The 22,788-nt window shown below is 40.1% G+C and overlaps 1 protein-coding gene and 1 long non-coding RNA gene across 5 annotated transcripts in view; one reads left to right on the top strand and one right to left on the bottom strand.

Annotated features, from left to right (window-relative positions):
• Window positions 1–6,641: 6,641 nt before the first annotated feature.
• The window catches only part of VOPP1 (vesicular, overexpressed in cancer, prosurvival protein 1), a 94,198-nt gene continuing 78,051 nt past the window's right edge, over window positions 6,642–22,788 (top strand). For 2 of the 4 annotated variants that reach the window (XM_046938358.1, XM_040692589.2), the window contains exons 1-2: window positions 6,642–7,288; window positions 9,398–9,493. Coding sequence is in view for 2 of the 4 variants with exons in the window: in XM_040692589.2 (XP_040548523.1) it covers window positions 9,488–9,493 (6 nt within the window). In the remaining 2 variants the exon portion in view is untranslated. Of the gene's footprint in view, window positions 7,289–9,305; window positions 9,494–15,782; window positions 15,872–22,788 lie in introns of those variants that run through there. The other 2 variants (XM_046938357.1, XM_040692554.1) reach the window with 2 other exon arrangements.
• Window positions 7,732–9,509, bottom strand: LOC107052506. Its single transcript, XR_001465015.3, has 2 exons — window positions 9,356–9,509; window positions 7,732–8,178 (listed from the first exon to the last, which is right to left on the bottom strand). It is a non-coding gene; the product is annotated as an uncharacterized LOC107052506 (long non-coding RNA).

Raw genomic sequence — 22,788 nt, forward strand, 5'->3', positions numbered from 1 at the left:
TCTTGCAGACAAGACTCATCTCTTCCTCATTATTTTGCTGACAATGAGACTGGGGCCTATTTTTTCCTAGCTCCCTCCTCCGGTTTCCTCCCTATCTTGCTGACAAGGAATAGGGTACCTATGTTTTTCTTGCTGCAAAAGAGTGCTTCTGTGGAATTTAAGCAATAAGCAGAATCCAAGCAGAATCCAAACCCCCTTCTATTCTACTGAAGTAAGCAGAATCCAATCCCCCCCTTCATCAGAAAGACTCCCAAAAGCAACTATGGCAACGGAGAGCATGAAATAAATAAATAAATAAATAAATGATTCTAATGTAGAAACAACATTTAATTCCCATAGTCTGAGGTCTAAAGGGTAAACCCATCTCCAGGGCCCCAGAAGGTCTTCAGCCACAGGGTCAGAAAGTGTAGCTGCAACCCACAGCCTCACTCCGGCTTTGTCCCACGTTTCTGTGTCATAGATCGTAGCCCCATCTACTCCTACATTATGAGAGACCCACACCAAAAGTCGCCTTAAATCGAAGCTTTCAGGCTCTCAGACAATCTTTTTCTCAATTATTGTTGATTTATACTGTATTATAGTGTGTTATCTTACATTCCGATACGATATTTAGAAAATTAGTTTGTTTCTCCTCAGATCATTGCTGCTGTTTTTAATTATTTTGGGGTCCCCTGTTTCCCTTCCTAGAGGCGCGGATTTTGTGAAATCCCTCCGCCCCACTAGTCGCGGAACCAGGCCGGACCAGCCCTTATACCATTTGACACCTTCATAAATGCTGTGACATTGAGCAAATTTATGCAGAATCAGGTTTTATTAATGTTTTTAATGTGGTTTTTTGGAGCACAATGTGTACAATTTGTAGGGGCTTAGAGACAATTCAAGACAATGAAATATTCAACACATGAAATATTCAATGTTATAAAATGTATAGAACTTATTAAAAAAAAAAAGAAAAAGGAAAGAGTATGAAAAATGCTGGACGGAGCTGATGTTATTTACTGTAGTATCTTCTTTACAGCTAGTCATGTGTTAAAACTTGCTGTTGGTGTCAGTGGAACAAATCATAGAATCATAGAATCATAGAATGCCTGGGTTGAAAAGGACCACAGTGATCATCGAGTTTCAACCCCCCTGCTATGTGCAGGGTCGCCAACCACTAGACCAGGCTGCCCAGAGCCACATCCAGCCTGGCCTTGAATGCCTCCAGGGATGGGGCATCCACAACCTCCTTGGGCAACCTGTTCCAGTGTGTCACCACCCTCTGGGTGAAAAACTTCATCCAACCTAAACCTCACCTGTCCCAGTCTAAAACCATTCCCCCTTGTCCTATCAATCCTCTCCATGGTTTCTTGCGTTTGCTATAAGAGCCAATCCAGCTGTTCCAGAGTAGCTAGAGATAAAGTAGTGTTAGAGAAACAGTGACTTATTTATCCTTTTAGAAGCCTTTGTTGACATCATTTGGAGATTTATGAAGTGAAATCTTCTTCATATGAACTACTAAATGGCCTGGCTAGCTCCACACCTGCAAAAGCCTTGAAGAGAGCTGGGTGCAGGTGAGGAAGGTCCAGTGACCTCAGCCAAGATGAGATTTGCAGGTCAAATTAAGGTTTTGGCAAAGACAGGAAAACATCTGGCAGAAAATCTGTTCAGGGTGGGCCTTTGAGCAAGTCTCAGAGAGAGGAAAAAGAGATCTGTAAGAAGCAGAATCAGGGGCTGAGTTTTAAAGAAGAGAGGGAGCATGAAGGAGGGCAAGTATGAGTGAGTTGGTTGGGTAGGAAAGTGCAGTACTCAGGAAATGGAACATTTTAAGACAAAAACTGAAGTTGGAGTGTTTGCATAAAGTAGCAGTCGGGCAACAACGGGACAAAGATATGTATTAGTGACATAGTCTGAAGAGAAGATGTTAGAAAGAGGTGTATATGTAGTTATTGAAGGAATACCTTTATTTAGAGGGGCCGACTTAAGGAAAGAATAGGAAATGTATTGAGTTCAGAAATGCTCATGAGAGATAGAGTGACTTTTGGGCAATTAAAATAAAATAGGCAAAGGAGAAAGAAGCTTACAGCTCAGGGGGAAGATGGACCTACAGAGCAGCAGACAGAACATGGGTGTTCCAACTGAGGCAAGATAGTAGAAGGAACAGAATGTCAGGTGCAAAGCCTGAAGTGGATATAAAACAAATGTATGAATTCAGAGGAAAAAGAATTTTCCAGATAGAGCGAGGGATACACTCCCACTTAGTAGCACTTTATTCTCTTCTACTGTCCACTTGATACTTGCTTTGCCTTTTATTTTAATATCTATTCTTGCCATTTTATCTATTTGTCCATCCATCTACTCTCACTCGTCAGGAAGTAGTTAAGAAGTTCCCTCAGGTTGAACTTAGCATATATTTTAGGCAGAATATTAGTTGCACAACAGATTTCTGATAAATCATAGATGAAGCTCTCTGCTTTTCTACTGATCATGCAGATTTGCCTATGGTTTACCTCCTTGGAAAAATCTCTTTTTGTCTCTTTATTTGAGACAGATGTTTCTCTTCCAAACAATATTGGATTCTTGCGTTATTTTTGTTAATTGCTCTTTACAACTTTTGAAAACCACTGGAAATCCTTCTTCACAGGTCACTGGGCAATGCGATAGAAAGAGACTATTAATGTACAAAGATTAATAAATCTGAACACAATCAATGTAGCAAGTGAGAAGAAATGATGTATCATTGAAAGAAGGCACAAAGTCTATATTTGATTACTGAGTGAGAGCTTCATTCACTGGAAACTACTACCTTTTGATATAAAAGTCTGTGCAACTATTTAATCAAGACCTGACCCAAACTAAAAGGACCTACAGTGACATCAAGAGTTAAAAAAGAAATATATTAGTATTGGAGAAAAAAGAAGGGATTTTGAGAGTGTTTATAAAGTTAGCATGATGAAGATTTGGTGATTCAGAAGCTGATGATCACAGAGGATAAAAACAGTAGTATTTGTAGCTAGTTTGCAGATTAGACTGCTACCAATCTTGAAAATATGGATTAGAGTTACAGAAATCAGTAGGTAAGAGATATGGGACATGAGATATTCTGGAAAGATGTGCTGGTAATTATTCAGCAGCATCTGGTATTGAAACCGTCAAAAATGTTGTTATTCAAATAAGTGAGAATGTGTCTGAAACAGGTGATGGAAACTTCTAATTTTTTTTTATTATTATTATTTTTATTTTTTTAAACAAACAGAATATTGACAATAATAGGACACGGCTTCAGACTTTCAGGGTTTTACAGATACCAACTACTGTTAGAGCAAAATGGGACCTTGAAAGAGGATGTGAAAAATTCAACGCATTAATCAAGAAACAGATGAAGGTGAAAACCAAAAACTTGATCAGAAGATCACACAGTTGAAAGCTGATGAGCACTGTAGCATCTGATGCCCTGGTAGAAAAAGCCAAGAAATGCTGTGACATATCAAAGAAGCAGATAGGTAGTTTGGTAATTACTGGAGAGAATGTGGAAGATGGAAAGCTCATAGAGGATACTACAAGAGAGAAGTGGTAGGACATAAAAGCATTCACCTCAGAAATGGGTGTTTGTCAAGAGATACCTTCCTAGGTAGCAAGCCAGAACTGCCACTGTTACTGCCCTGCTTCCTCTAGCAAAATCAGAGAGGGAGGAAGTCTTATGCAGAGGAGAAAAAGCACTGGGACTGGCTCAAGGCAACAGAGTGTGTCTTTGAGTGCTTCATAAAGCATAGAAAACAACAGTTTCTAACTTGTTTAGAGGGATAGAGTACAGATAATCCCGACTTTAAATTAAACTATCAATAGCCTCTCTTGCATGCATTAACATGAGAATGAATTTGTAGCACATCACAGTGGACATCTGCCTATACCATGTGACAATAGCAGCTCTCGAGAAATGCTGGTGAAAACTGTAATAGTGTTCTCAGAGATGCCAGAGAATAACACCGGGATGCTGCTGTGCAAAGCATAGAGTGAGGGTCTGTGGGAAGGCAATGTGTGCAGTTATGCCTGTTGTCTCTCCAGACCAGTGACAACACACACTATTAATATCTTGTTGTCATGTTTTATCCTAGGATGTCCTAGTGGGTTCAAATATATATATAAAAAAATGTATGAAGTTTTTTCAGAGGATACAGAGAAAACGTAATTTGTCATCAAAGAGATGAATAACCCAGAACTCACTCTGCATATAGGATAAAATGAAATTCGTGTATTACTTTATTATTTATTAAGCAAATTATTATTTTAATTCCTGGTAGCAAGTTCAGTAATTATTCATTTATTAAGACAGTTTTGGAAAGTACAAAAAGTTTATTGGGAATTGAACAATGGGATTTTAAAGAATTAGAAATCAGACAATACCTTTCACTTGATACATTTCCACAGAGAGAAGCAGTCTTTGTACCCTTTCTTAAAGCAAGAATTTTTTGCAAGGTGAATTAGTTACAGTAATGTCTGTTTCCTATTAAGAAGAAAATCAAGTAATAGATGGAAAAATACTTGCATGCAACTACATTTAATGTTAAATGAAAGGAAATAAAATGATCTCCCCACACTGACCCTTAATAAAAAAATAGTTATGAATTTGCCACAAACTACAGGCTAAGCCAGGCTCAGAATAGGTGCTCATAGGTCAAATAAAATAGGAAATGAAATTAGTGAATTAAATGCAGTGCAGATTTTTACAAGATGTCTGGCTTTGTCAGCCACAGACAAGCAGGAGACTTAGGGCTGTTTAGTACCTCCTAGGGTTTCAGCATAATGTAGTGGAATATGTAATTTGCAGCTAGATTTATCAGCATAGATACTTTACTTGAGTTGACAAAACTGTGAGTATCAGTGTGGAATGTGCTTGGAAATAGATGACAACTGTTGCTGTATCACATTCTTAAGGCTCAGTGAATGCGTGCAGAGGTAATCACATTCCCTAGCAGCCCATCCTCCTGAAGATCTTAAGTCCATCCACCAGTAGAGACAGATATGTGTTAGAGATTTCGATCTACTCTATTTCGGCTCTGAGCATGATGAAAAAGCACCCTTCCTCTTTGATGCCCTGCAGCAATGGTAACTAAATCTGGAGGTCTTCTTCAGGATGACAAATGTTGACTGAATATAGCAATGGGAACTGATAATGGAATACTTTGCAAGTAATTGGGAGCATCAGAACATGTTTAATAATGTACAGTTTTGCAGATTACACATAATGTGAAAATATGACAAACTTTAAACCTTATGCCAGCTTTGTTACAAAACTGTGTGTACTTTTATATGGAAATGGTGACAGAAGTGATGCCTGATTTGTGATCAGTATATGAGCTAGTACTGAGAGCAGGATTTCAGCATCCCAGCAGGGAAAATATTACTATGGGGGGAGAAATGTGAACTTAGGAATGTCAGCCCTGTGGGCAATCGGGACTGGTGGGAGGAGAAGAGAGTGAGGACCCAGGAGCAGAGGTTATTGGTGGACATAAATAGTTCTCAGCAAGAGGACAAAAACAACAACAACAACAGCAACAAAAAATTTAAAAGCTGTTCAGAATGTGAGTAAAAAGATATCCAGTGAAGAAGTATAAAAATAGCAGCGAGATCATTATGTGCCAGGACAATAGATGAAAAGCAGATTCCTGTGCATTATACAGCACCCTACTTAGTTCTGAGGTTGCAAATAGGATGTAGAGAAGCCTAGAGTGGAAGGTATTTGGATTCATATATCACAAGGCGGGGGAACAGGGAAAATAGTAAATGTTGACTGTTAGGTGAGGGAGGGAAAGGAGTCCTTGGGGGTTTGCTGTGCTTGGGTCTGAATAAAAGGCTAATCTGTTATGTTGTTAAGAGTACTTGAGCACGAACAATGGGAACGATATGGGGCCATTAGTTAGGGGTGGAGTTTTGGGTGTAGAATAAGCAATATTGTAATAGAATGAATTGTAATAACCACTCCCTGTACCATAAATATGCATGTATTCCCTCTATAAATGGGGATTTTTACCTGCTTCGGTGTGCAGGCTAGGAAGGAGTTATTCCCCCTGCACCCGCCGGCCGAATAAAACGTACCTGCTCTACAACTACGTGGTTATAGACTTTGTTCCTCAAGTCAGGTCCACTCTCATCCTAGAGGATGGGACTCCTTACCATATGGTAGTGTTGGATAGCCTGCACGTTTGCACGAACCATGGAGATGTCTGTGTCACATAGGTGTTTGTCCTCCTGCAATAAGACTCTGACTTATATAGGAGATGAGAGGTAGGTGTTGCTGTGTGGCAATCAACGTCACTTTGTGGACTATTTTACATTTGAAAGCATTTCTTTGGAGCTGTTTGACTCTGGAATAGAGTGCTCAGGAGTGTTTACTGGCAGAAGATCTGAACTGTGACCAAAAACTCCAGTTTGGTATGGGAGAACTGGGGAATCCATCGTGTCCTGTGAAAAAAAAAAAAAAAGGGGGGGGGGGGAGGGTGCAGGTGGGCACCTCCCTGCTCCCTCTTATCTGCTGGCAAGATCTGGAAGATGGGAACAAAGAAGTTTCTGCTGAGATCTCAAAGCCAGAAGCTGCCACTCCAAAGAGTGCTGATGCAGCCACTTAGGACTTATAAATAAGTGTTTACTACCATTGGAAAGTCATCATCAACTCAGCAACAACACCTGACAACTCACCACTACTGAAGATCAACAACTGAACTATGAACCACGCTGGACCCATGGTGGTGATAATCTCCCTCTTGCTTCCTACAAAGACTCCTTGCTTTTATTTCCTATCTTTTCTATTGCCTGTCTTCCCTTCTGCATCTCCCTAAACTACTAGGATTTGTAATGAACTGGTTGGGCTGACGTTTGACCTATTGTGTCTTAATCTCACCATCGGGTATACATATATTAAAAGAACCTCCTCATCCTCCTATAAACTGGAGAAAGACAACTTGTAGGCTACTTCACGTAATCAGTTAAAACGTTACCCATAACTCATCTATGTAGTGAACTTTATTCCAAACACTGTCTCTTCCTGCTCTTGAAATAGGAATCTGTAGCCTTGCCAAGGAGTTGTTTACTTTCTAAGGCTAAGTTCATCCAAGTTTATCCCCCAGTTACCATTAGCAGTTTCATCTGCAAAGATCAGTGTGTCGGTATCAGCTTATTATCACTAATCACCGTCCTATTCTGTATCTGTGCTGTCTACCCCTAACTCTACAAAATCTTAGTCCATTAAGGGAGTTCTGCAGGAAACCTAACTGGAAGAATGTTTGGGTATTAAAAGGGAACCCTTTCCCAGGTAAGAATGGAGAGAAATTTCCTTAGAGAAGCTTTATCAGGCTTGGGTCTTATTCATGCTCTCTGTCTTACCACAGTCCAGGGGAGAGCAAGCCTAAAGATAATCTTTTTGCATCTCTGGGACAAGAAGGAGCTGCCTAGGATTTCCTCAGTGTTTCATCCAATAACAGGAAGGAAAAAAAAAAAAAAAAAAAAAAAAAGCCATGAGCCGATCAGTAAAAATTCTGACCAGAGCTCTGTAAGGTCTAACTGCGTACTTGCAGGAACCTAGACAAATGTAACAGGGCAGTGTGTGTCTTTCAGCCTGATGAGACGGGTTTATCTGTTCTTGATTTCACAATTCTGAGAAAGAAACAAAGAGCAGCCTGAAATTTATAGATAGTATTATTTGTGTGAAGACTCTGGAGCACTGGAGTGACTTAACAGATGGAGGCAAGGCAGAGATTCACATTATGATGTTTATTTATTAATCCAGCTTTTCCTGAGACGAAGGGAAAATATGATGTTGTAGGAAACCTTTTCCCTTTCCCCAGAATGGAAAAAGAATGACATCTGGTCCTCTTCTGTTCAGCTGTGCTGGGGCTGCATATTTTCCCCAGACAAACATTTCTGAATCCTGCGATGTTCTGGCTGCTTAGAATTAGCTCTGGTAGCCCATTTCTTTTTTCCACAGAAAGCAGTTTGCACGAAGTAGTGGTTTTGATGCACGTTGGTGTCCTGTTTCTGTTCTTATGTATCTACCCAGAAAATATTTAAAAATGTAACAGAGCCAAAAGGTACCAGGGGCAGTTCTTGCTTGATGGGTACAGTAGCAGGCTGTTGTTAACTGTTGTCTGTAAGAAAGAGTTTCCAAATGGTGGGAAGAAGGTTGATTTCTCACTGCCCATTTTCCTGACAGGAAGAAAAAAAAAGAAACATAGATGGAAGAGTCACTATGAGCTCTCCTTTCCACTCATCAGACTACATGAAAAATAAGATAATATCCTCATGACCTCTTTGGCTCTCCTCCCCAGGCAAACATCCCTCTTTCTGACTGATATTCTGCATCAGTGAAAGTTAAAATGAACCAGAGGTGCAAAGGCATAAAGTCAGGGGAAAGTGGAAGAGTAAAGGATAGTGAAAAAAAAGACTCTACAGAAAGTTTGCATTTATGGTAAAGATGCAATGAAGGACAAAACTGGGGGTGGGGGGAAGGATATTTTGTTCCTCTTGAGGGCTAATTTACTAGCTTAATACTTCTGTTGGAAGATCCAGGAAAATGATCTGTCAGGAGCATGATAACTAGCAGTTCCCGCAGAGCACAAATCCTGGACTAAGGAGAGTGCCAGCGGCTTGATTTCTTTTTGCAGGCATAAGAGAAGATTGGTATACCAGCTTCTACAATTACTGGGCTGTGAAATGGTGTCATTTTAACATTTGATGCTAAGAGAGCTGTCAGGGCTTAGGGAACACAGAAGTACCCTGTAGTTGTATTTTCTTCCCATTGCCTTGTGCACCTTCTTTTGAGATGATGGGGACAGCATGGCCTTGGATCTGATCTTAAGCCTGTAAGAATACAGATCCCAGTGCATAAACTTGCTAGCAAACTGATTTTGCGGTTGGTGGATCATTCTTGCTGAGTTGGTATGTAGCAAAACAAAGACCCAGATGGCCTTTGTCTATCTCTCTGTGATTTATAATTGAGAATAATGGAAATCTTTTCATTAGTGCTAATAGCTCAGTAGCCAGTTCTGGTCTCCGTCTTGGATTGGTGCTGAGTTCAGGCACAGTGCTTTTGCCTCAATATGATAATAATCTTCCACTTTTTCCTTAACAGAAGGGAACCAGGATGGGAATCACAGGAACTACACAATGCAAGGAAACCAGCAGCTTTTTCTCCTTGCCATATGGAAGATTTTACTGGTGCACTTTTTCATTTCAAAGTGCTCATTAGCTGAGTATCAGAATTAGGGAGAAAACTTTTTTGAAAAGCAACTAGTGTACAAAGTGCTTATTTCCTCACTGTCATCTATATCAATGGTATATTTCAAAGTATGGCAAATTGCTTTGAAATCAGCAATGGTCTCACCTGTATCTTCTTTTGCCTCTCTTGTCTCCTTTTTCTCTGTAGTGTATTGCCACATAATGATCATGTTATAGAGGAGAAGCAACATGTTCGGAAGAGAAGATCCCTTTGCTTTCTCAGCTTGGCTCATCACACATGCAGGTCAGTGTCCGCTCTCTGGAAGGAAGGAAAACAGAAGGATATATTACTGAGACATCCCAGTAGACAGCAAAATCAATCTTTAATCTTGTTGGCACATGGCAGTGTGGGAAACGTGTAAGCAAAGGACACCAACACTTTTTACTAGCTCTGTGTGTACAGTCTATGGCGAACTCTTGACTGTAGAACAGAACAGTTGAATTTTCATATTACCGGTCATTTGTTTTCTAGGAGTTGTTTTTAAGTACTGCTGTATGGGCTTTGCTATGCACTTGTGTAGAATTACTGAAATGAGCGAATCTTCTAAATCCCACCACCAATTACAGCTTCTTGGCTCTGAGGGTAACCAGTACACTCCAGGAGAGTCACACTTGTGTAACTTGCTTCTAGCATATGGGTTACCTTGGATGCTTCTCCAAAACCATGAAAGGGGAGTTGGAGGTCACAAAACAGTGGTGGTGGCTTTGCAGGATCTAGAAATGGATTTAACATAGTATGGCACAACCAGCCTAACAATCGTAGAATCATAGAACCATAGAATGGCCTGGGTTGAAAGGGACCTCCAAGATCATCTAGTTTTAAGCCCCCTGCTGTGGGCAGAGTCGCCAACCACTAGATCAGGTTGCCCAGAGCCACATCCAGCCTTGCCTTGAGTGCCTCCAGGGATGGGACATCCACAACCTCTCTGGGCAACCTGTCCAGACATAGGATCATTGATCCAACACAAAGTAAGTCCTTATTTGTTCAAGCCTTGCACACATATGTAGGCCTGTTCCTGTGTCCCACTGTTTCAGAGCATTAGCCTGGATGTTAAGAATTCACATACGTGGTCCACAGTCCTGTCAGAAGGTGCCAAGCAGAGTAGAGCTGATCTCAGAGGACTTCACTCTGCATTGTTCTGTGAGTCAGACAAAGACCAAAACTTAATATATCAGTTGAGTAAGGAATTATTTACATAATTTCATGCTCTCAGCTCTTACTCTCAGTTATTCAAAGCTCTGCTAGTGAATGGTGTAACTCAGAGAAAGGAAAGATGTGTGAGGCAAATCGTGAATGACGTAGGCCAAAAGAAAACTCTGGTGTGATCATCTCTGAAAAATATTTAAAGAGATTTCTGCAGAGAGGAGAGAGAGTTGAGAGGACAGTGGCTTTGTTGGAGCCTGGCTCTGCGGAAAGCATGGTTCCTCTTGGTGGCACCACACTCCAGGCACAAGCTGGTCTACCAGCCAGAAGAACCACCAGCTCAGTCCGGAGCAGGCCATCAAGACAAATGCCATAGCTAAGGGATGTAGTGAGAAAAAGCCAACAGCACACTAATCCTTCTTACTCCTTCCATGCCATGCAGCATTTCATTAAATGTTATTTGTCTTATATTAAAGTGCAATTATACTGTGGGTGTACAGCACCCTGAAACCTAAGAATATTGATGATGAACAGCATCTGTATGTAAATAAGTGGCTTTCCAAAGAGTAACAACACCTTTCATATGCCTATATAACACAACACAGATTTTGTCTGAAAGCCTGGCATTCCATTATGCTCGGCAGCCTGAAGTTCTTATGGAGTAACTTTCCCCTCCTTTCTGGGATATGAATATAAATGACTTTTCTTGCTTCGGGGCATTTGAACAAACTCCATAGAGATGCAGCACATAAATTCACTGTAAATGGTATGTCACTGTCATCCTCCAACACATCCTCCAGCTCCTTGGCCTTGCTCACACCACCCTTGGACAGCAGTTCCTCTAGGGACAGGGATGCAGCAGCAGCTATCATCACCACCACCAGGGACCAGTGGTGTTCCCTGATGGACCCCAAGCTGAGAAGGAAAAATAGAGATGTTTGTGGGAAAGGCAAACTGGGCAGAAAAGTGTTTCACAGCTAAAAAGACATTACACTCCTCCCCAGGACTGTTCCGTTATCAAAGAGAGATGGTAGGCATACATGTCATTAGCGTGAGGATTCACTGCATGTCACTGAAAGTGGAGGTAGGTGTAGGAAGTAGCATAACTCTTGACTTTACAGAGTCAAGGAGGCAGCAAATGACAAAGATGCCCTGGGCTAAGCTTAAAGTAAATGTGCACACTTTTACACCATCAAAGCAAAAAGCAAAACTGTAACAGTCTTCTTGTTATGGTGACACATTCAAAGAAATTTAGAGCTAATGGTAATTACACAGAAATTGGATCTGAACATGTTGGACACAAGGAACACTCAGAAGAAAAATGCTGATCTGTATTTAGTACAGTCACATACTGACACACTCAATTTCGAGTTCTTCAAATCTAGGTCTGTGGGATGTGTATTGCAAAAGCCTGGCAAAAAGCACCTATCTGGTTAAATTATAAAAACAGAGCAATATTTCACTGTAGAAGGACTGCACTGACTACAGGTACTCCAAGGACTCATGGCAGTATAGGGAGCTGTGGGTGTAGTAAAGTCAGTGTAAATCCTAAATCTATTTATTTGCAAAATCTTTAGTCTACAGAGAGCTTAAGAAACTATGTTCACTTTCTATGTCTTGGTAGTGAGTATTGGAGCTGGAGCTGAATATATTTCTAAGAATGAATGTACAAGAAGCACTCTTTCAGTGTGAGAAATTATGGTAAATCACAGTGAGTGTGTTTGCTGTATATCTAAGAAGAATGGGTTGATAACTTATAACTTCCAGGACAGAAATTTGCTGCCTGGTGTTTAATGACATAGGAGTAAAGGAAAAAAAAAAAAAAAAAGATACTGGGATGTTTATGAAACTGAGAAGGAGGTCTGTGTTCTCTCCCACTTCAGAAAAATATAAAGTGGGTGTGGATAGAAAAGGAAAATGGGATTTCTGAAGATTGCTGCTCTTGCAGGGAAGAGAAGATAATTGTACTGAGTAGTGATTATTGGGAATGATTTATGTCCAGAATGGATGTGCATTACAAACCAATCTGTCCTGTAAAATTAGCTGAAGTGGTGTCACTTAGCTTAAGAGTTGTCACCACAGCTTAAGAGTTGCTGGAGCAGCTGCATTTGGATGAAGGTCTGCAGCACAGCTTTGAAGTGCAACTGACGTTTGTATGACAGGAGGTATTTAAATCCTCACGTAAGATGGCAAAACTCTTTGTACGGGCTCTGAGATGGGCACTGTGCAAAAGTAATAGGGAATCCATCAGTTCCAGACTACGCCACCAAAGGGTTGCATGTACAGTGCTGGAAGATTTGATATACTGAAGGTAGTCTCATGGTGAAAATGGCAAATAATAGAAGAAAAAAAAAAAGCCCCACAGTCTGTAACTCCCTTAGTTTTTCTACACAGAGTAGATAGTGAAGATACATGACAGAAAAGGAGGAGAGAGGTAGTAGACAGGAATGGCAGTGCAGATACTGAGTTGGGTGACATATTCAGTAGTGAAGGACAGGAGAGATAAGAAAGGTAGTTTAATAACTATATGCAAATAAAGTCAAAGTTTAGTCACAGAATTAGCACTGACATTAATGAAAAATGGTTATAAGGTTTCATAAGCTGCAAGAGGGAACTGGCAGGTGATAATGAAAAGTAATGTGTGGAGGCTACCTTTTACTTCAATGAAGAATTGGATGAAGGTAATGATTCCTGGGAACATCAACCTCAATAAAGAAGCAGCAGCAAGTGACAGCGAGCAGATTATCATCTGACCAGGTACCACACAGTTCTTCTTTAAGGCAAGGCTGTGGGGTTTTGCATACAGGAATGGTTTGTTTTGAGAGAAGACTATCAGCAAATGCTGCATTAAGCCCAGGATTACCCATTCTGGCTTTGCGCTTGGGTAGCAGTCCTTCTGCCAGATGAATGACTTGCAGAGATACGTTGTCTGGATTTGTGAGGATGATCTGGGTTAAAAAAAAAAAAAATAGCAGAGAGGGAAAAGATGGATATTTTTAACCCAGATCAGTTCATTATTCATGCTTAGCAGGACAGCCTTATAGAGTCAGTGAGGTATCAGTGGGAGGGCTGCACGTTGCTGTGCAGGGCATGGTTTCAGCCACCTCAAGTCAGGGCTGTGGGACTGAGTTTTAGCCCCTGCTGTGAGCTCAGCTACTGGGAACATGGCAGGTCTCACTCTGCTCAGGGCTTTATTTTTGCATTTGTTGGAAGTCATCGATCTGGATTTGAACAGACAAAGATTAACTGTTAAAGGCTGCTGCTTTTCTGGGAAGAGTATCTCTATTCTATTTTTTTATTTTTAAGATTCTTAAGTTGGGTAAAAGTGCCCATCTCTGCAGGGTAGAGAAAACAATGTGTATGCTACCACTGAAGCTTTACCTAAGGCATGCTGAGGTGCAGCATGGCCAAGGCTGGGCATCCAGCTGGGGAACAGGCTTCATAGCAGGGCCTGAACTACATAAAATACTTTATCCTCTTCTTGTCTTTTATCCTGGGAGATTACTGAGCTGAGTGCTTGTCTTTTCATAATGAGGCCAGAGTACATTGGAATTATCTGCAGGCATCAGTTAATATATCACAGAATGAAGGGAGAAGAGCTGGCTAAGTGGAATCCATATTGGTCCTTGCAATCTGATCTGCAGAAAGCAGCAGCCTGCTTCTATGCTGGCAGGGGAAGAAGAGTGTCAGGGCAGGAGGGTACACCCACACCAGTTCTGACAGCTCGGCCCCGCACCTAGTGCAATTAAACCAAATTGCCTGGCTCTATTATCTACTGCCCTCTTGGAAAGCAAGTATCTAAACTGCTGTCAGGCTACAGCTGCTAATGAGACTGAGTTATGCAGTGGCATGGCTAGTTTACCCTCTGCTGTATGTAGGAGAGTGGAATTATAGATGGTGGGCCACATAAAAATCCCACAACCTTCTGTGAGAGAAAGCCCTTCACTCCGATTTGTTACTTAGTGGCTATGGCGAGTGATTACTCAGTTACCCCTGATCATCTCAGCTGGATGTTGGAACAATGCATGAGAGAGTGTTATCCATTTTCTGTCCTTTTTATCACAGAATTTCAGAATGACTGAGGCTGTCAGGGAACTTTTGGTACATCTGGTCCAACCCCTGCTCAAGCAGGGACACCCAGAGCAGGTTGAACAGTCTCAGCTCTCATCTTTAATAAGATTGTTGTTTCACACAGAACTTGTTGCACTCCTATCTGTAGGGTTGTTATCCAACATTTTCCTTTGTGAGAAGCTGTTTTCAACTGCTTGTAAAAGTTTGTAAACATTTGGGCTGTAATTTTCCACACCAGATACCTGGCTCAACCAGGTATCAACTGTAGTATCAACTCCAACTAGTTTTGGAAAATTTCCAAGCATTCTGGCTAGAAGTCTTTTTTTTTTTTTTTTTTTTTTTTTTTTTTTTTTTTTTTGAGGCATTACTTAAAGAATATGCATTATTTTGTCCATGGTAAAGTTCCTACATATTTCTAATAGTTTGAAGTGAGAAAGTAGCATTTGCTGTCTCCATGGTAATCTACCAAGATTTGGCAATACTACAAACATGCAGGAAAAGCCCTCAGTACAGGAGTCCTTGGTACAGGAGAGGCATGGACCTGTTGGATTGTATCTAGAAGGACACAAAAATGATCCAAGGGATGGAAAGCCTTCCCTGTGAGGACAGGCTGAGTGAGTTGGGGCTGTTCAGCCTGGGAAGGAGAAGGCTTTGGGGAGACCTGATAGCAGCCTTTCAGTATCTCAGGAGGAGCTGGAAGAAAGAAGTGGACAGACTCTTTAGCAGACCCTGTTGTGATAGGACAAGGAGAAATTGTTTCAAACTAAAACAGGCAAGATTAAATTTGATATAGGAAAAAAAAATATGATAAGGGTAGTGAAGTACTGGAACAGGTTGCCTAGAGATGTGATAGATGGCCCATCCCTTGGAGAAATTCAAGGTCAGGCAGGACGAGGCTTGGAGCAATGTGATCTATCTGTATATGTCCTTGTTCACTGCAGGGAAGTTGGATTAGATGACATTTAAGGGTCCCTCCCAGCTCAAACAATTCTATGAAAAATATCAGAAAATTCTCCACTGAGCACCATGCCTCACCTCCAAACTCTAACAGAAATGACTGTCATTGTCCAGGAATAACTGAGCAAATAATTATGTACTGTTTATTTGTTGAGTCTGTGGTTATCTTGTCAGAATGAAGCTTGCAAGTTTCTGTATTTCTACATATGTTCGTGCATTGAAAGTGAAGCTACTTTGTCTCAACTCTTAAAGTAGTAAGAAGGTACTTTCTTTGAATAAGGTCTGCAGGATTTGGACCTCAGAACTCCCCAGTTTCAGCCAATATGAGTTTGTAATTCAAACATCCGTCCTTAATTCACAGTTACATTTATTTTTGATGGACCTGGGAGATGAATTTAAAAATGAGGAGTGCCTTTCCTTCCTTCAGGGAAACACTGCAACTAGTCAAAGGTAATTGTCTCGATAGAACATCACACAGCTTGCTATTTGTCTAGTCTTGTGACTGTAGCAATGAAGATAAAATCTCATGTATTCATCTGTTTGGATCGAGGAACACAGAAACAGTGATAGTCTATTTATTTTAATGGTTGCTGAACTTCTATTAAGAGATATTATGCATGGTGTTTGATTTTTCTGCCTTTACATCTTTGCATCTCCATGGTTACTGTTTGATTAAACTTTGATCAAAGAGAAGATAAATAGTGTTGTTAGTTGTTTAACCCCATGTGGAAAGGATTCCTAGGATAAGAAAATAAATCCTAATTCATACAGGGACAAAATCTAAAATCCTTTGTCAAGTAAAGTTCACACAATTAAAAAAATATATGTTTGTAGAACATAGAAGATACATAGTTTTTCTTTTTGTTCTTCTCTTTTTTTTTTCTACCAGATCTTTCTCCTGCTGTAATGTTGCCATTCCTTGTTTTTCATCTGTTGACTAGAATTGTATGCTCAAGAAAGAAAGAATTTGATAGTTGAAAAAATGCCTTATATTCAGTGTTAGTGACTTTGGGCAATCAATACTTGATTAGAAAATCAATGCCACTTTCTTTCCATTCTTTGAAAATGTTTGCTTATTTGCTTCATCTCAGGATGAGTGTTGAAGATGGATAAGATAGATCGGTAACATTCTGTTATTCTGACCAACTCCAGCTATTTGCTGGGAGAGAAGGGACTCACAGAGAGTTGATAGAGAATATGGGAAGCCTGGAGCTCATCATGTACACATGTGTATAAGAATTTAAGCATTAGCAACACATTCTTCCTTGATGTGTGAAGAGCCAGTCCAGGTTTAGGCAATACTTTCCTGTGGGGCTTGTTTGGGCAGCAGTGCATATGCCTGGTATTGCCAAGTCCATAGTCAGGAGGATCCAGATGGGGAAGTCACCCACTTATGAGACTTGCTTAGGTGTTTTTCTATTACTTTTGTATCAAACCTTGTGGTGCAACACAGCTGGCTTTTCTCAGAAGTGGGATGAAGGTTCAGGATCAGGCCAGCCTGATCCCATGTGCATTGGACCAAGGAGTGATCGAGACATTGCAGTGTAGTTTAACCAGCCAACATAGCTTGAGGCACGCTATAAGTCTCAGTGAAAGCGTATTCACAGGAAACCTGTGACACTCACTGCAGTGCTTGTATTGTTCCCAAGCAAGGAGTACAGAACCCCACCACAGGGAATGCTGGAAGCATTAGACTGCCAAGTTGGGTGGAAAGGAGGGATTCTCATCTGTCTCACAGTGCTTGAAGTTGTTGGAAAAAATATTATATTTTGTATAAACCAGGAAGCTGGCCATCAGAAAAGGTAGAGAGAAGCAACTGAGGTAAATACTAATACTGTAACAAAATGAGTCACAGTCAGCAGAACTGTTTGAAGTATAAAACAGTCCAGGGATAGGCATCATAGGCAGTTAGGGAAAAATCCTTCAAATAATGTGGAAAATAGGACAGAGAGACAGAAAATCTAGTTTTGCTTAGGCTGAGGCAGCTAAACAAACTTGATAGCAGCCTGGCTAGTAAATGAGCCTTTGGAGCTGTGAGATGTGCAGGAGTTCTGGGCTCTCATGCATAGATAAATCTGATAGTACTAAGAGACACAGAAATTAACTATCAAATCATCTTCAATGGGAAAAAGTGGCTAGGGGATTGCTTCCATTTATGAAGAAGGGAATTATACTAAACCAGTAGACTTGAGTCATGTAAGCAAGAAGATATGATAGTCAAGTAGTTCACTTGGATTTCATTATAATGGAAAAAAATGTATGTGATATGAACATGTTTGAGAGACACAGAATTTGTGGTAAGATACGATAGCTCCTTTTCTACTCACAAAAAAGACAAAATAAATGTCTTACTCATTTCTACATAACTGAGGTTTGTTAATCACATGCTCTGACAATGGTCAGAGACAAAAACATCTTGAAAGTATCTCAGATTAATTATAATTTGCCATGAATTTAAACACAGATGTAAAGAATGTTGTTAAGATATGTTAAACAAATGTGTGTTGCTGTCTATGTGGACAGATTACCTTGCTTCTTTCTTCCTTGCTTTTCTGCCTTGTTTGGCTCAGGAGTATCTCTCATGGCTATGGAGTATCACCAAATGTTGATGGACAGTGGCATTAACTGCCTCATGCCATGACCCAAAAAGCTAATCAGGCAGGGATCAAACCTTCCAGCACTTTGAAACCACTGCTTTTTATGCCATGTGGGAAACAGCATCCAGTTGTCCACATACCTAAATCCTTTCCTCATATAATCAGGATAAATGGTAGGGAGAACAACACAATAGACTTTGAAATAGGGAAACTCTGTCAACAGGCAGTTTAGGCTAACTCCAGAATACAAGCTAAAGTGAGTGAAACTTCATAATGCTCTGCTAAGGACAGTAATGTGTTATACCAGCTGCCATTTAAGCATCAACAGAAATAAGCAGAGCTCTGAACTGAAAACTGTTTAGAAATGGCCACAGTAGTGCTCTTCTTTTAAGTCCTAAGTATAGAGCAAATGAGTACATGCCATTATGGTTGATGTGGAGGATCCTGGATTGGCTGAACCCTTAAAGTCTGCCTCTTTCTTCTCTCCCTTAAGCTGACAGAAAAATTGCTGAAGCAGCAAAAATGCTGCTGAGTCAGACAAGCGGCAGACAGATGCTTGGATCATCTGTGTAGAAAGTAACAATTTCTGGTTACCAGGACCTGAAAAAGAAAAAATGAGTTTAATCTAGGGATGTCTTTGGCTGATGTCACCACTTTTGAAAGGTACAGAAATGCAAAGTGCTTTATTGAGCATCTGAACTTTTCATCATCTGTGATGGAGTTCAGCTTGGGTTATTACTAGGTGATGTTGTATACATATGCCTATTTCTTGTTTGCTAGCTAAAGTGAAATGATTGGAAAAGTCAGCTTTAAAAATGTCTTATGCTAGTTGTGCTTCTCCTTCTGCAGCACTGCTGGACAAATGTGAGAAAGAGAATAAATGTCTGACAAATGAGAAGCAGAGAGAAGTGATTGTTGAACAGGAAGCTGAAAAGAAAAGTAATGAGAACTCTTAGCATTTATTCTCTACTATAGTGGTTTGAAGGATATACATTTATGATGCTTGTATGAGGGAACATTTAAAATGCACTTACAAGGGGCTACTCTTGGTTTCCTAGAAAACAGCCTCCTCCTGCTCAGTTACTCCTCCACCTTTCTCTGCCCTCCAAGAGAAAACTTCTGCAAGTTCTCCTGCTTCTCCCTGCTGTCTCCTAGTTCTTTGGCACTTCCCACCATTCTCACTTCCAGCAGCCAGGGAGGATTTTGGTTCTGTCTGTAAGATTCAACCTCAGCCCCTGAAAGTGGACCAAGCCTGGTCCCTAAGGGGATGTTAGCAACAGCTCCACAGCAGCACTGGAAATCTTTCTACCTATCCTAGCACATGCTAAAGCTGGGAGTAGAAAGAAATATTTACAAATTGTGAGGAAAAAAAAAAAAGTAATGATGCTCTTCTGAAAAAGAAATTAGAGAAATGAGAGTTGTTACAGTAGAAGCAGCTTATCACACAATCAGTAAAAAGGGAATTTCCACCACCAGAAATAAATGCAAAACTGTCCAAACTGGGCAAACTCCCCAAATACTCACAGCAAATAGGTATATAGGCCTCTGATCTTATCATGGGAGCTTTACAAATATGGCAAAAACATTGTGACAGTTTATGAAAAAGAGGAACCCAGAATTTACGAGACTGCAAAAAACCTCTTGAGACTGTTCTCATTTTAACCTACTCACATTTCAACCACCTGTGAGAGGATTAAAAAAAAAAAAAAAAGTGGTTAACAATGTTCAGAAAGCTTTGACACAAATATTATCTGGGAAAGAAAAACATTTCCATGTCCTGCTACTATAATTAATAATGTAGTGATGGCAGATCAGATCTGGAGTCCGCATAATAACAAATTTCTCCACCCAAAAAAAATAGTGGACAGGTATGAGGAACCCTAGAAAGCTATGAAAACAAGGTTAAGTTCATCTGCAGTGTTACTGCAGGAAATCAGATAATGCTAATAGGGGAGCATGCTGGTCTGTGAACTATGGCCAGTTAGTCTTCTCCTTGGTTGAGAGATAAGCAGACAAACTGTAAAGAAGTTAAAAGGATATTTAATTTGGAATTTAATTTAGATTTGAGTTTGGTCTCCCAGGGCAGTGGGGAGTTCAAAAAGCATTTGGACAGCTCTCTCAGACATAGGGTTTGATTTTTGAGTGTCCTGTGTGGCACCAAGAGTTGGACTTAATGATCCTTGTCGGCCCCTTTCAATTTGGGATATTCTATGATTCTATTCTTGGATTACTTTCCTAACACTCAAACATGGAGTAATGAGTTTGGACAGGTATTGTGGTTTTTTTTTTTTTTTTTTTTAATTGTTTATCTTTCTTCAGTTGTCAACAGAAGTGGATTAGTGGAAAGATCAGTTTTCATAAACTTATGGTGAAATTTAGGTCCAGAGATAGTCACAGTCCTTGGTAATTCTTCTCCTTCAGGTCAAACAAAAATATAATTCAAGCCATTTTATGCAGTAAAGCATGAGAGGCTGGGAAAACACAGATTTTGGGCTGAAACTGGAGTAACCTGAAGCTGCTTGAGGTTGAGGATGAGTGTGTTTGAGCATGAAATATGAGGAAGAGATGGCCTTGGGAAGGTGTGAAAAGTGTCTTGGCTGTGTTACTGCTGGAGTGCTAATCAGCTGTGGATCAGAGCACTCTGCAGGCAGCAATTTCCTCTTATGCTCAGGAAACAGTTCTTCTGTACAGCAGGATAATGAGACAAGACTCTATTAAGAATTCATCCGATTGGTTTTGCATAGAAATTTTATCCTTCAGAGAAGATACCTGTGAGATCTTTTAAACTAACCATGTTCAGGTGAAAAGAGGCATCAGTGTTTTTTTCTGTATATCTAGATAATAAAGCTATCTCTTTTTGATGACTTTGTTTACTTGTTAGAGGTGGAAATTTTAAAAGTGCAGTGAATACTGCATGTGGCTGCTGAGACAAAGAGGAAGTTTCACTGGGGTGCACTTGTAGAGTTTCTACAACTTTTCCCTGAAGAATTTGTGTCTCTTGCAAAGGTAGAACTATTGCAGAAAATGAATGAATTACAGAGGCTCACCGGGGCACCAAACATTTTTTTTAATTCCTTCACTGCACACAGAATAATTATAGAAGATGAATGAAAGGATGAAGTACAGTGGCACCAGGTCAAGCACTTGCCATCTCCTCCTTTTTACCTACTGACCTTTCCTATTTTAACTTGGCATTAACTACCCGCTTCCTTTAAATAGCTTTTTATCCTAACCCACCCTCCTAATTCTCAAAGCTGCTTGGACTTATTTTTCTTGCCTGCCTGTAACAGAAGACTTTAACGCTTCATTTATTGTAACTGAGTAAGCTCTGTGTACTCTGCTTACTTTGCTTCAAGCAGCCAGGGAAAGGTTATCAGGCCTCTAAGTGCTAACTTGGCTTCTTGAGCTAGAGGCAAAATAGACTCCATGAGTTTTGGGAGTAGGAGAAGGCAAAGGAGGAAATATAAGTAAGAAATGGTCTACAGGAGAGAGCTTGTATCTTCTATCAGTAAACACAAATGGGAAGAATTCTGTTTCATTTAGCTGCAGACTTAGAATCATTTTTTATATTTTTCCTTGGAATTAAATGACAGCATACAAAGCAGTCATGTTATTAATTCAGACCAGTAGAACACATCCCTGCATTATATAATTATTTCATTACAGTGAAGGATCAGTTTAAAACTTCATTAAAATCTAACCATTAGAAAACAATATGATTCCACTAACATTTGATTTAATTTAAATCTCTAAGTTAGGAATATTAAAATGCGTATCAACTCTTGAATATCTACAAAAGCAGCATTTCAGGTATCCTACTCCTCAGTGCACCCAGCCACTCAGGCAGCTGAGGGCAACACAGGGGCATGAGGTGTTCCTGGGGTCCTGGCTCAGTAACACTCAGCACACTGGCAACAGAGCTTGTGTGCACACAGCCGTTCAAAACATACTTGAATTAGTCAAGCTGGTCTTCACATTATCAAAATTAGTATTGTTTGTTCAATTCAGCCTCTACAGTCAAAGAAGAAAATTGATTCTCTGAACTATGAGAAACAATGGCTGTGAACCAAAGCCCACTGAAATCAAGAAAGAGATCCCCTGCTGACTTCAATAGCTTGCTGGATCTCACCCAGTGTGAGTAAATGACATTGCTCTGAAGTACATTTCTTTTTTTCCTGCAACAGCTTCACACAATATTTTCCATTTTGAACACTGCTTTCTAGTTCTAATATGTTCTAGTATGTTCAATTTCACTCTCGTGTTGCTCCCAGTACATTGTCAGGATAGTTTTCTCTGTGGTTTCACAGAGTAAATGGACCTGGTTAAAATTAAAGGCTGTCAGCATAAATTAGATTGGCCTAGTGACCTGAAAAAGTACTGTAACATGCTGTGTTTGTCTTCTTTTCTATAAGTAAGAGTGGATGGATGAAAGGGCAGCTATTAGAACTACTTCATGTACACTGTTACAATTCCAGGTCTGATGGTCTTCTATTAGGACACAACAAGACAGTGATCAGTCATTTCATTTGGAAATATAATAATTTCACTGCTTTACTTTCAGCTACAACATTTCACCTTCCTTTGGAAATGTGTGTGAATCTAGTTAGTAATAAAAGAATTCAATTTACTGACATCAAGGATATGTCTACATTCTTAAGACTATCTACATTGTAAACCCTCAAGCCTGAGATAAAAAGAATATCATACTCCAAGCTTTGGAGATTGCAGAAAGTGACTATCCTTACATTTCATATCCTAGCACAGGCTTTG

This window comes from Gallus gallus, chromosome 2 (genome assembly GCF_016699485.2).
Source record: "Gallus gallus isolate bGalGal1 chromosome 2, bGalGal1.mat.broiler.GRCg7b, whole genome shotgun sequence".
Lineage (NCBI taxonomy): Eukaryota > Metazoa > Chordata > Aves > Galliformes > Phasianidae > Gallus > Gallus gallus.